This window comes from Hesperophylax consimilis, chromosome 13 (assembly GCF_061612785.1).
Source record: "Hesperophylax consimilis isolate HC1 chromosome 13, BYU_Hcon_1.0, whole genome shotgun sequence".
Taxonomy (NCBI): Eukaryota; Metazoa; Arthropoda; class Insecta; order Trichoptera; family Limnephilidae; genus Hesperophylax; species Hesperophylax consimilis.
Genome location: NC_142848.1, coordinates 5,211,502 through 5,225,294, shown reverse-complemented (window position 1 = coordinate 5,225,294; position 13,793 = coordinate 5,211,502). Strand labels below are relative to the sequence as shown.

Sequence of the window (13,793 nt, the reverse complement as noted above, 5' to 3'; positions counted from 1 at the left end):
TATTTCAAACTTTTATTGGACATTGTTTAACCAGGATTGTTCAAGGGTTACATGCTAGCTTCCAAATAATTTAAAGATGAATTTTGTTAACATTTTTTACTAATTAAATAAAACATACATAAACTAAACTATGAACGGTCTGTTTCATTTCAATACATAATCTTCAGGATATTCCATGATTTTGGGGAAATTCTTGACTTCTTCCTCGGGTATGTGGTCTAGCCTGATCGGCACGGGCCGACACAGAGGTATTTCGTTGGAGATGTTCTGCATGATTTCTTTGGGAACATTGTTATTTGGGAAAATCATAAGCCTCTCCATGGTGTAACGCCTTTGCAAGTTTCCTTTCATTGAGCGATAAACGGCCTTCTTTACAATCTGCAAAAGTCATTCATTGAAGGATTAGAAACAAACAATTTTTCTAAAATTCACATAAAAAATTAAGGCTCTATATTGTGTTTTATGCGATACAATTAACTCTTTGTGTGCCGATAAATCTTCGCCGTAGGACAGATGATTCTAATTTCTTAATATCTTTCTTGTTCTGTTTTGTAAATTGTACTGTCTTAACAGATACATCATTTATATATATATATATATAAAAATAGTATATAATCTGCCACAAATAGTTTCCCATACGTAACTACTTATATACAGATAAATTATTTATTTATTGTGCCTAGGCAACGGCGGCGCATAAGAAGTTAATGATTATTTCACAAGTCTGAAGCCAAAGCGTGTTGATGTCGGTTATATAAAAGGTATTCTAACATGCCAAATATTTATTTATTTAATTGTTATTAAACTACCGAAGGTTCTTAAAATACAGTTTATTTAAATAAATAATGTGACTGAATTAAAATGGGCATTAATAAGCAAATGCCGGCATTAAACGAATGTTTAGGGAAGAGTGTTCTGCGCGCCGCATCAGGCCGCCACGCAGAACGATATTCAATAACTCACAGTATTCCTTAATTGGAGATATTTTTGAGCAGGTCATATCTTAATACTATGAATGCTAAACACCATTTCTACAATACCAATTATTATAAAATACCAATTCATTAAAAAAATGCATTGTGCATCAACCATAGAGGGAAATGTACATTAAAAAAAAAACATTATTATGTTCATGGAAACATATCTACTTTGTGTAATACGTGCTTGTATTATCATTATCAGCCATTGTCTACATGTACCTGTATTCATTAGTAGTGTACGCAGTATAGTACAATGAATGAATGAGATGTAAAGTAAAATAAACAAAATATAGCATTATTCTGCTACATTTTGACACAAATAAATCTATAAGTACCTGATAACGATGCAAAAAATAGTGAAAACTGGGATCATTTCACTGGCACTCGAACGAACTAGAATCGATATAAATAGGACACGCTGTAAGCGCTCAGACAATATTCTTTTTCACCGATCATAAACTTGCTGTCCCTTTACTGCCAGTGACAATATGTAGGTGTAAACGAGACAAAGAGCTTGCCGGTGGAAGCGTATACCGATGCACAAATATATTCAAGCTAACCATGTGTTGATATAAACTATCGTTGAGTTATCTATAATACAACGCTGCAATTTAACATTGGGCTTGGAAGTTGGTAGCTGTGAAATCACATTTTAATTTATTGTGTAAAGTAAAACTAACCAAGGTGGGATCTTTGTCATGCAGTTCCCAAGCCAAGGTCCACGTGGCTCCTCTAGGATAAGTGGTGTGATGGAAGTAGGCTCGCTTTCGCCAGTCAGACCCTCGCAGAGCAATATCCTTAGTGTTAATGGCTACCACCACATCTCCGCAGTCGTTCATAGGGTGGTAGATCGGCTTGTGCAGGCCCATCAGGTACTTCTTAATGCGCTCGGCTGACAGGTAAGGGTCCTGCCATTTACAATCATACAAGTGCCATGTTCGAGCAAACGTAGACCATTGCTAAAAAATAAATAATATTGATTTAGAATGAGTAATTAGAAATTTTAATTGCTTATTAATACTATCGTGAAAATAATAATCGTTAGATGGTTAGAATTTGTCTCAATAGATGAAAAATAGGGTGCGGTGATAGTAAGTGATGTTTTACAAAGTAGATGAACCATTTTGCACAATAACAGGCATAATATAAATAGAAAATTCGAATAACTTACCTGAACTCTGCGAAAAGCAGAAGTCATCTTTAAATTAATTGTTTCGCAGCCTTAAAATTATAAACCCAAGCCTTTTTATTATTGAAAACGGAGAATTAAAACTAAAAGGTTAGGAAATTGTGCACGAAATTTTTGACAGCTAATATAACCTAACATTCTTATATCTATTTGTATTTATTTTCTATGGTTGAAGATGAAAGTCAGAGACGTTAGGCGATGGTTAGGCGTTAGGCTCTGCCACACGTACACTTCGGAGCGGCAGTGCCAAGCGCCGCTCCAGGCCGCCGCGCAGAAAAGCCTCACAGTGGACTGCGCTGTAAACCGTTACCTTACTTTCGGAGTATACATTTCTGCGAGGCGGCCTTGAGTGGCGCGTGGTACCGCCGCTCCGAAGTGAACGTGTGACAAAACCTATTGGATTTCCATTGATTTTTAAAACAGCTTTATGATAAATCCATAGATAAATTTATTTCGTGAGTAGTCTATTTTCAATTTGTTTTTTGATTTTCCGGTGTCATTCTGTCATTGTTGAAATAGTTAATAATTATCAAAAATGGAGTGTTTGATAGGAATTCAGTTCAGAGATTTTGTAATGATCGCTGCAGATCAAACGGATGCCCAGAGCATTATGGTCATCAAGGACGGTTAGTATCTGAAAAAAGCCGAATATTTTAACCTACATTAAACATGGTTTTCCAGTATTCCTGTTATTTGCCCCTTTTAACCGACGTAATTCATTCTATTTGTTTAATTTCTGGTTAATTGTAATTCATTGATTGCTTTGCTTTTTATTTCATCGAATTGTATTCGTTTTTCTAGATACAATTAGCTTTCATTTACTGTTTTCAGATCAGGATAAAATTCACAAGATCTCTGAAAACTTGGTAATGGCCATAGTTGGAGAGAAAGGAGATACCACCCAATTTGCTGAATACATTGCAAAGAATATTCAGCTTTACAAAATGCGCAATGGCTATGAGATGGGACCTTCTGCAGCTGCCCACTTCACAAGACGAAATCTGGCGGACGCACTGCGTAGCAGGGTATGTCAAACAGAAACCGTTCTGGCTTTATTATTTTAAACATTTGTATAAACCAGACGATTCTGTTTTTGCAATCATTTTGCTTTCACCTCATTGTGATCCACTGTTAAGCCACACAAGATACCTATTTTCTGGAATATGACATCTACGACAAGCTTACTTAGCTTTTATAAGTTGATTATCCTTTTGTTCTCTCAGCCATGTTTTTACTTTTGTTTTAAATATGTTAATTTCTGTTATTTTTTTTGTTTGTTTTGGTAGAGCATTGTATAATTTCGTAGCATAGAATTTAATATTTCTCTGTCCAAAAGATGTATTCAAACTAGGAGTAACCAATATATTTTGGGCTTATTGCTCTGTTCGAGTATTTATGTTGGGCAGTGGATTATTCAGATATGTTTTTTTTAATTTAAGTAAAATATTTTTTGAATAAAGTTTTTGTACTTTGTAGACTTGTAAGTTTTTAAATATTTCTTCTATCTGAGTTCTAACCGGAACTTTTAGAATTGTCTTTAGTACTCCTTTTTGGAGTATGTTGAGCTGCTCTGTGTGAGTGCTCAATGCAGACCCTCAACCAGTTATCCCGTACTCTATTAGTGATCGACACAAAGCATAGTACACTTTTTTTTTAATGTCGTTTATTTTGAGGATATTACAGATTTTTCTAAAGAAGTGTGTGTACCTGGTGAGTTTTTTTTGTAATTACGTCAATGTGTGAGTTCCATCGGAGATTATCATAAATCTCCTTGATGATTCCAAACTGAATCTAGCTGTGCATGAATTTGTATTCGGCTTTCTCCATGGTTCAATCCCAACTCTGCTCCGGATTTTCAAAATCATTATCTTCTCGAAGATAATGATTTTGGTTATTAGCTAAATTTAAGGTTTTCAAAATATTATCTTGAAACTTTTACATACCTACATAATATCTAACTCAGATCTTTCATCTTACTTTTTTCACTCGCCTCACAACGCTGCCCAACTGGGTGGCGACATAGCTCTCCGGCCTTTACCTTGTACAGACAGGAGCGTTCTTGTCAGGTGTGACATTAAAAATTCGGACCTAAGGGACGAACTGGACGATTTTTGGCTGCTGAACAACAGCAGCTCTTTATGCCTAGCAACTAAATTTTCCCACCCACATTAAACCCGCATTATATACTAATAATAATATAGGGATATTACCAAAAACCACTAAGGTCCAGTTGTTTTGCAGAAATTCACGCATGACAAAGTCATCAAATGGCCATTTGATGACTTTGTCGTTGTAAATATAAATTTTTAAAAAATAATGATTTTCTTATAGTCCTATTCTTGAAATATTTCCTGTAAACAGCTCTGTTCTCCCCATAATTCCACCAATTACTCCTTCCCCTTTGTTGATCTCCCACTCCAACTCCTAAATATTTATGCATTTCTGTCAGTACATATTTTGTATTTTACATTATTTTGAATATTCTCCCGATGAAGAAGGTTCTGTGTTTATAATGTAATCTTTTAGTGATTGTCATTGACTTCTTGATAGTTCTTTCTCCTTTCATACCTTTCTCGAGAATGACGGTGGCATTGCAGAATCTGTCCTCACCAATATTATAACCTTGTAGTGTTCAATAATATACTGTTTGTTTGCAGTCTCCCTACAACGTGAACATGCTGCTGGGCGGCTGGGACAAGGAGGAAGGACCGACACTGCATTTTATCGACTACCTCGCCTCCTCCGTCAAGGTGCCCTATGCCGCACACGGCTACGGGGGCTTCCTCACTCTCTCCATCATGGACCACAGCCACCGCCTAGGTTGGACCTACCAAATACTTCTTAATATTACTTTGTATATGACTCATTGTAAAATATATATATTTGCAAATCTTACAAAACTTTCAAAAGTTTTAATCTAATTCATAACACTATTGAGAGCAGAGGCGGCTCTAGGGGTACAGAAGTCTTAGGTCAATTGAAAAAAAAATGAATACGAAATGTTAATACATATTGTTGATGCGTAATGAATATTATTAAAATGCCAATGTATGTAATTAATTTGCCGGTTCCTACCTATTCTGAAGCCAGTAGTACAATATTGTTTAATTTAAGATGATTTATCTTTTTATTTACACATTTAACTAATTTATGTTTTTTTTTTCTTTTAAAATCTTTTAATACTAAAAGTTGTTTAATCACTAACTCCAAACTCAGTCCATTGTTTATCAGTAGACTTAAAAAGTAAACGACAAAAGCAAAAGTACCTATACTTTCATTTTATTGCACCCGAAAATTCACTGAAAATTATAAGTTTTGTTTTTAACCTCTTTATTTTTCTATCCTGTAACATAAACTAATTATTACTTTATTTGAATACGTTTTTCATGATTCAATGAATTATTTGACATTTCTTTCGATATGATATCCACAGAATTTGACATTTTAAATTATTCCATGCAAATTACATATTTATTGAAAGAAATCGCAAATAATTCATTGAATCGTGACAAACATATTCAAATAAAGTGACAAGTAGTTTATGTTACAAGAGAGAAAAATAAAGAGGTTAAAAAAGAAAAGTTTTAATTTTTATCAGTGCATTTTCGGGTGCAATAAAATGAAAGTACAGGTACTTTTGCTTTCATTGCTTACTTTTTAAATCTAGTATAAAGAATGGACTGAGGTTGGAATTAGTGATTTAAAAACTTTTAGGATTTTTTTTATCTTTCAAAAGAAAAAAAAAACATTAATTAGTTATATGTATAAATAATCTTAAATTAAACAATATTGTACTACCGGCTTCAGAATGTGTGAGTACGGGTAAATTAATTACATACATTGGCGTTTTTATAATATTCAATACATATTCGCAATTTTTATGAAAATTTCTTATTCTTTTTTTTCCATTGATCTTCTACTTTTGGACTCCTAGAGCCGCCTCTGGTAATTAGATGAATAATCTGTCGTACAGTAATAAAAGAAAATTAAAAAATAACTTGTTATTGTTCCAGATCTCAATCAAGACGAAGCCTACGGACTTATGAAGAAATGTGTGGCAGAAATCCAAAAGCGATTGGTCATCAATTTGCCCAACTTCGAGGTTACTGTGGTCGGAGCTAACGGCATTAACAAGCTGCCTCGGATAACAGCCAAGGACCTGATGCTAGAAACTAATATTCAAGCGGCGTAATAACACAACATGGAGTTTTACTTTCAATTACATTTATATTTCAATAAAGGAATCTTTTTTAAAACCAACAGGAATTTTAATTTTTATATTCATTATTTCAACATCAAATTAAAGCATATTGGATGTCATTATTTCAACCGAAAAGCATTTAACCTTTCAGGCCTCTGCCATATTGGATGTCATTATTTCAACCGAAAAGCATTTAACCTTTCAGGCCTCTGCCATATTGGATGTCATTATTTCAACCGAAAAGCATTTAACCTTTCAGGCCTCTGCCATATTGGATGTCATTATTTCAATCGAAAAGCATTTAACCTTTCAGGCCTCTGCCATATTGACCGTTATATTTTTTAACACTCCCGTACCGGACTGAGGGAACACACTTACACTAACGAGAGTTTTATGCTATATCTAAGTTGTTTTTTACACCACATACTCTATAATTTAGGTAATCCTAAAAAAGAAAAAATTGAGGTTGGTACTTCACAATCTTTCTCTCACCTTCCATAGTCTGGAGCGGCAGTTGGGACTCTGTAGTATTCACATAAAAAACAAAATATTCCGATAAGGTTAAAAAGTGTAGGGCGAACGTGTGTTAAATTGTAGTTTAGGTTTTAGTTGCTAATTCTTTAAAATTTCGAGGTAAATTATTCCCTGTAAACCGGACCAGTTTCACCCTACTATCGACATCTTCAGACTGGTAAGTAGTACATTTACACTTATGGAATGGTGTTTATAAATTAATATGTTTCGGGGTTGTAAATTATTTATTCTGTACATACTTACAATATTAATATTTTCTAGTTTATCACTTGATTTTATTGATAGTGACATGTAAATCAGTCAGCATGTACTAATTGCAGTTTATTACGGCATGTTTACATATGTTTTAAATTAGATTCGAAAATTCTTTGGTTTTAATTATTTTGTGTAGGAACCGCACAAGAGTCCCAACAGTCCTAGCCAGGGGACTATGGCATCCCCAATTGGGGTATGTTGTTAGGCTGAAGGCATTGGGGATGGGGAGGGGGAGGATATGGGAAAGACAAAGGTGGAAGTACATACATATTCAAATCTAGTCACCATATACGGCTAAAGTCATTTCAAGCAACGTTTCGATTCTATATGGTGGTCTTTCACTAGGGCGATTCTGATAGCATCTACCGCTCTGGAACTTGCCGCAAAAATAAGTACTCTTACACATATGTATAAGTTTTATTTGCGCTCGCACGGATTTGAACCAGCCACCCAGAATTTTAACCACTTAACCACCGAGGTTGTCATTACTAAGAGCGAGAGATAGATTCTCGGGTTTACCATATTATGAGTTTATGAAAGCAGTTTGTACCTATATCATTCATAAATATTATTTATCAAAAACGGGATTTCTGAGGTTACAAAAAAAAAATATTTTTTTTGTATTAAACATTATAAACTTTACAAATATAAGGTAAAAAAAGTCCTGAAAAACTGCTTTTTAGCAGTTTGTCTAACGGGTTCTTTCATTATAAATCTTATTATGGTGAGTTTACAGTTACATTTTTACAATTATATGTATAAAACAAAAAATTAAAAATTTTACAGAAATATAGCATAAGAAAAATGATGAAAAACATAAATAACAATTTTGAAAGTCTTCAGAATAATATATCATTGTAAGCTAATACAAATTAATTCTTTCAGTAAGTCAAGCTAAGTTCACCAATTGTTTGTTTTGGGCACAGTTTTTATTTTCAGCAGGTAACATTAATTCATGCAGGTAATTCAATTTGGTAGGCGGGAATGGGTACCGCCGCCCTGGGAACCATTTATTGGATGACCAACACCTCTGCCACAGGTCACCCCAAGTGGTTCGCTACGTTTGGTGACTTAGCAGGGGTGCCCGGGTTCATGGGTTAAGGTTTGCCCAGGTCTTGGTGGCGGGTGCGTCGGCCCACCTTCTGCGTGGCGGGCCGGTTGGGAGATGCTGGTTGAGGGAGACCCTTTACAACCGGTTACCGCTGTCCGGGCCGCTCGATAGTACAGGGGCCCGACCCTCAGGCTCACGACTAAGGGTGGGCTGCCCCATCAGCGAGTGTAAAAACCCCGCCACTGCTGTTGTGCCGGTTCGTGACCGGAGGGGACCCAGCAGCAGCGTTTGGGGCGCATTGGATGCCCTCTCCAGCCGGACTCTCCCAGCCTATCGCCTAGCACCGCAGTGGGTGGGCTGGAACCAAACGCTCATCACTCCTGGACAGCCTGAACCCCATATTCCTACCCACCCCTCACACCTTTCCATTCCAGACCTTCCTTTCACTTCATACCCTTAAAAACAAAAAAAAACAAAAAAAAAAAAAAAAATTAAAATCATGAATATACATAAAAACAAACATAACATCTTTACAGCGGCGAGTAGCAGGCGTCCCCGGTGCGGGCCAAAACTGTTGGTAAATTTTGCCAACATTCGCGGCCTGCACACAAATTTAAATTCCGTCCATCACCATCTTTTGTCCCAACGTCCCAACCTTCTTTTCCTATCCGAAACTCAGATAGCCGAGCCGCCAGACTCCTCCTATCTGGACTGCCCGGGCTTTACCCTCGCAAGCAAATTCCGACTGAAAGGAGGAGTCTGCCTCTATAGTCGAGCTGACGTCAACTGTGTGCGACTATTGAGTCTGGAAAACTCCAGATTCGACGTAATGTGGGTGCGCGTCAATCTTGCCAGTACGGCAAGATTCTACGCATGTCTATACCGCTCACCGAACCATAGCGAATCAGACACTTCCGAGCTCTTCAAACATTTGAGCGATACTATTGATGATCTCTTGCCCCGCTACCCTTCGGCCGAGTTTGTTGTTCTGGGGGACTTCAACGTTCATAACGAACCATGGTTGAAGTTCTCAGGCCCAACGGACTCGGCTGGCCGACAGGCGGAATCCTTTGCCATTTGCTACGGATTAGAGCAATTGGTTCAGGAGCCTACAAGGGTTCCTGATGTCCAGACTCACCGCTCCAATCTGTTAGACCTATTCTTAACTACTGTGCCACACGGTTATAAGATTGACGTCACAGCGCCTCTGGGATCATCTGACCACTGCCTAGTGACGACATCAATCCCCGTTAGCCTCAGACCAACCAATGAGAGGCTGAGGAGAAAAGTGTGGCACTATAGGTCAGCAGATTGGTTCGGTATGCGGGCCCATTTCAATGCTTTTCCGTGGTCAGCTGTTTGTTTTCGGACTTCGGACCCTTCAAGATGTGCCCAGGAGATTGGTGAAGTCATCAAATCGGCGATGGATGGCTTCATACAATCGACTACTAAAGAAACTGGTGTGGGCTCAAAGCCGTGGTTCAGTCGACAATGCTCCGAAGCAGTTCGACGAAAAAACGCGGCTTACCGAGCCTACAACACATCTCGAACGCCCGAAAGCAGATCAGCATACAACAAATCGGCAAAGGAATGCAAGAGAATCATCAATAGGTCAAAATTCGAACACGACCTGCAGATCAGCAAAAAGCTGGCTGCCTGCCCGCATGGCAGCAGAGCATTCTGGTCGCTTGCGGGCTCAATAGGTCGAAATTTTTGCAAACCCAGTTTGCCACCTCTTACCAGACCTGACGGCTCACTAGCAAACACCGCCACCGAAAAGGCAAACCTTTTAGGGAAAATGTTTGCGGAAAACTCGACCCTCGACGACGGGGGTGCTGTTCCGCCGTCGGTTCCTCACTGCGGCTTCTATATGAAAAAGCTGAGGATCCGGCATCGGGATGTACTCCACGTCATACGGGGGCTCGATGTTAACAAAGCTAGTGGACCTGATGGAATACCTGCCCTGGTATTGCAGAGGTGTGCTGCGGAAATAGTTCCAGTTTTGACAAAGCTCTTCAAAATGTCCCTGAAGTGTGGCACTGTGCCCTCTGGTTGGAAAAAAGCGGTAATTCACCCTATTCCCAAGAAAGGTGACCGCTCCAACCCGGCCAACTACCGCCCCATAGCGATCACATCAGTTCTGTCCAAAGTGATGGAACGTGTGATCAACGACAAACTGCTCACATACCTCGAGAAGAACAAAATTATCAACGACCGTCAATACGGATTCCGGCGGAACCGCTCGTGCGGTGATCTTCTCGCGTATGTGACGCATGTTTGGGGGCGGTGCCTGGAACGTCACGGTGAGACCCAAACGGTCGCACTAGACATATCCAAGGCCTTTGACCGGGTCTGGCACCGAGGACTTGTCAACAAATTGCATTCTTACGGACTTCCCGCATCCCTGTGTACGTGGATTGCTGACTTTTTAAGGGATAGGTCGATTCAGGCGGTTGCTGACGGTTTCACCTCTTCCTCGCACTCCATAAATGCTGGCGTCCCACAGGGATCGGTTCTGTCTCCGACTTTGTTTTTGTTGCACATCAATGACCTTTTGACATGTGCACCGATTCATTGTTACGCGGATGACAGTACAGTTCATGATAGCTTTTTGTTTGACAAGCCCCCAAAGGGCACACAAACTCCAACGGCTCGGAGGGCTTTGAAGCAGAGAATGGACGGTTATCTCGAGAGTATTTCCTCCTGGGGTAAAAATAATCTCGTCGAATTTAATGTTTCAAAGACCCAATCCTGTCTGATTACGTCTAAAAGGGATCCAAATGATAATCTAGTCTCCTTCAACGGAAGCAATCTTCCGAACAGGCCTTCCATTGATATGCTTGGTGTAACTATAAGTGACCAGCTCAGGTACGGGGGCTCCATCGAAGCTAGAGTAAAGTTGGCCTCTCAGAAGCTGGGCGTACTGTACAGGGCCCGCAGATACTTTAATAGTACACAACTGCTCACCCTGTACAAATCGCAAGTGCGCCCTACTGTCGAATTTGGCAGCCATCTCTGGTCTGGAGCCCCAAAATACCTGAAAAAAACCCTTGACTCTGTGCAGAAACGGGCGGTCCGTTTGATAGATTCCCCAATCTTAACAAACGGACTGCAATCTTTAGAGCACAGGCGTCAGGTAGGTATGCTGTCCTTGTTCTATCGGTATTACAATGGAAGATGCTCTGAGGAACTAGCGTCATTGATCCCTTCGGCACCGGTGCGTAGTCGGGATACACGCCAAACGCGCGCCCAACATTTGTACACAGTTGACACTTGTCACATGAGAACGGGTCGCTTCTATGATTCGTTCTTAAGTTCAACAGCTCGGCTGTGGAACGAACTGCCGGCCTCTGTGTTTCCTCCCTCCTACAACATGGGACTCTTCAAGACCCATGTTCACTCCTTCCTCTCCACAAAAAGACCCTCCACACAGCATCCCCAAAGATGACATAGGCCCTGAGGGAAATTATTTTCTTCAGGGCCTCCTGTGTGGAGTAAATATAAAAAAAAAAAAAAAAAAAAAAAACATATTAAAACAACTGGGAATCATATAGTTTAACGTTCTTTGTCCATATTTATTTGTATGCTTAGGTACAATAAGTCCTTCATTAAAGTTAAAACGAGTATTATGATTGTGTTCTAGCCTGTTTATATGTATATGTATAAGTGGTTATTTTGTGCTGAAATATAATTTTGTACCACAGAATTGCTCTCACTGAAAGAATTTTGAGACTCTGATAGAAGTATGGAATATTATGTCTTTCTTTGTATAAATTTTTTTCAGCTAATAATTTAACCAATGAATTTTGCACGGATTGAACATGGTCGATATTAGTTTTACAGGAAAATCCCCAAGCTGTTATTCCATACCTTATAACAGATTCAGCTAGAGATAAATAAATTATTCGAAGTATGCAGATTGGAACAAAAAAATTTAGTTTATACAATCTGCTTACAATAGATCTTAGTCATGAACAAACTTTGTTTATTTGTAAATCCCACTTGAAAAAGCAATCAATATTGACACCTAAACAAACATATTCTTTAACTAGTTCCATATTTTCACATGTACACATTGCAGGAATACTATTGTGTAAGCAATCTGAAATATATGTGTTTATTTCTGGTGTAATATATACATTAGGGGATCTTATGTGTAACAATTTAGTTTTTTTGGCATTTATGATTAAGCCAGAGTCATGAGACCATTTTAAGAGTTCAATGTAGTCTTTTTGTAAAAGGTCTATACAAGTTTGCAAATCACTGCTAGAAATCACTAAAGCAGTATCATCCGCATATACAAAGTGCTTTACATGTCTAAAAATGTATTTAATAAAATATACATATGTATATAATATACAGAAAAAAAACTTATTTTTTTGCTTAGAGTTTAAGAGTTTTAATTTCATGCATCGGTTGTTTAAGTAATTTTCAAAAAGTTTTAGTAGTTTTCCTCTTATTCCTATAATTTCTAGTATTTTAAGTAATTTACCACGATCAATAGTATCAAAGGCTTTTGAGTAATCTATAAATCAGACTGATGTGTGTTTTTTACAGTTTAATTCATTATTTATCATGTTGGCAAATTTTTGAAGCAGCAATTCTGTACTCAAAATCTTTTGAAAATATCTTTGAATATATTTTTCAAGATTTTTTTCTAGTGATGGAAAGATACTTATTGGTCTGTAGTTACCCAATACAGTCTGGTCACCTCCCTTATATATATATAGGTCTTATAATACTACATTTTAAGTCATCAGGAATTTTTGCTTGAAATAAGATTCTATTTACAAAATGGGTTGTAATTGGACCTAAGATTAAAATATGTTTTTTAATATCTTTCATCCCGATATTATCAATTCCCGGAGAAGAACTCTTCATTTCTCTAACAATACTTTTTATATCCGCCACTGTTGCCCTCGGTAGGTACATGCTTTGAGGCATCTTTTCTGGTTCAAATTCAATTGTCTTATGGTTGCACTTATGTAACATATTGTAAACACTTTCGGAGAATTAAACAACAAAATCATTAGTTAAACTTTCTTTTGTTCGATCTTTCATCAGATATTTAGAAGCATTTTCATCACAGTCATTTTTACATTTACTTCCTAAAGTTTTATTACACTCCTCCCATGTTTCTTTTGAGTCTTGAAAATACTTTTTGAATTTATCATTATAGTAAGAATTTTTTAATTCAACTAATAATTTATTTAATACATTTCTAAAACATTTATATTCTTTCTCGTAATATTTGTTAATTGGAGCATTTTTCCAATGTTTATACAAGTTATCTCTTCTTTTAATTTTACATAAAATATCCGAAAATATCCAATCGTTTTTCGCACAAGGCCGGGTTTTGGATTATTCCACATTTGAATTTTAACACTTTCAAAGACAATTTTTTTTCACTATTTTCAGAAAATCCATTTTATTTCGCATATTGACAGACAGACCTTGCCAAACAAGGTTTATTTGATATCCTCTGCAGGACAAAAGCCAATTTTTAAACAAATTGGGGGACCCTAGGTGAGTGCAGACCCTAGTGACCCCCCCTCGGATCATAAATCAACTATCTCTTCGGAT

At 37.6% G+C, this 13,793-nt stretch overlaps 2 protein-coding genes across 2 annotated transcripts; one reads left to right on the top strand and one right to left on the bottom strand.

Annotated features, from left to right (window-relative positions):
- Positions 1-91: 91 nt before the first annotated feature.
- Positions 92-2,346, bottom strand: mRpL13 (mitochondrial ribosomal protein L13). Its single transcript, XM_089638463.1, has 3 exons — positions 2,152-2,346; positions 1,661-1,939; positions 92-378 (listed from the first exon to the last, which is right to left on the bottom strand). Exons 1-3 carry the CDS (start codon positions 2,176-2,178, stop codon positions 145-147), a joined length of 540 nt encoding a protein of 179 aa, XP_089494589.1. The 5' UTR covers positions 2,179-2,346; the 3' UTR covers positions 92-144.
- Positions 2,347-2,597: 251 nt separating this feature from the next.
- Positions 2,598-6,429, top strand: LOC149418348 (proteasome subunit beta type-2-like). Its single transcript, XM_089638462.1, has 4 exons — positions 2,598-2,795; positions 3,001-3,194; positions 4,827-4,989; positions 6,183-6,429. Exons 1-4 carry the CDS (start codon positions 2,705-2,707, stop codon positions 6,359-6,361), a joined length of 627 nt encoding a protein of 208 aa, XP_089494588.1. The 5' UTR covers positions 2,598-2,704; the 3' UTR covers positions 6,362-6,429.
- The last annotated feature ends 7,364 nt before the right edge of the window (positions 6,430-13,793 follow it).

Excerpts from the sequence above, each read along its gene's own strand:
- mRpL13 (XM_089638463.1), bottom strand. The coding sequence starts at position 2,178 with ATGACTTCTGCTTTTCGCAGAGTTCAG. Across the intron at positions 1,940-2,151 it reads CTGCTTTTCGCAGAGTTCAG|CAATGGTCTACGTTTGCTCG; the intron begins GTAAGTTATTCG and ends TTTATTTTTTAG. Across the intron at positions 379-1,660 it reads ATGACAAAGATCCCACCTTG|ATTGTAAAGAAGGCCGTTTA; the intron begins GTTAGTTTTACT and ends TGACTTTTGCAG.
- LOC149418348 (XM_089638462.1), top strand. The coding sequence starts at position 2,705 with ATGGAGTGTTTGATAGGAATTCAGTTCAGAGATTTTGTAATGATCGCT. Across the intron at positions 2,796-3,000 it reads CATTATGGTCATCAAGGACG|ATCAGGATAAAATTCACAAG; the intron begins GTTAGTATCTGA and ends TACTGTTTTCAG. Across the intron at positions 4,990-6,182 it reads GGACCACAGCCACCGCCTAG|ATCTCAATCAAGACGAAGCC; the intron begins GTTGGACCTACC and ends TTATTGTTCCAG.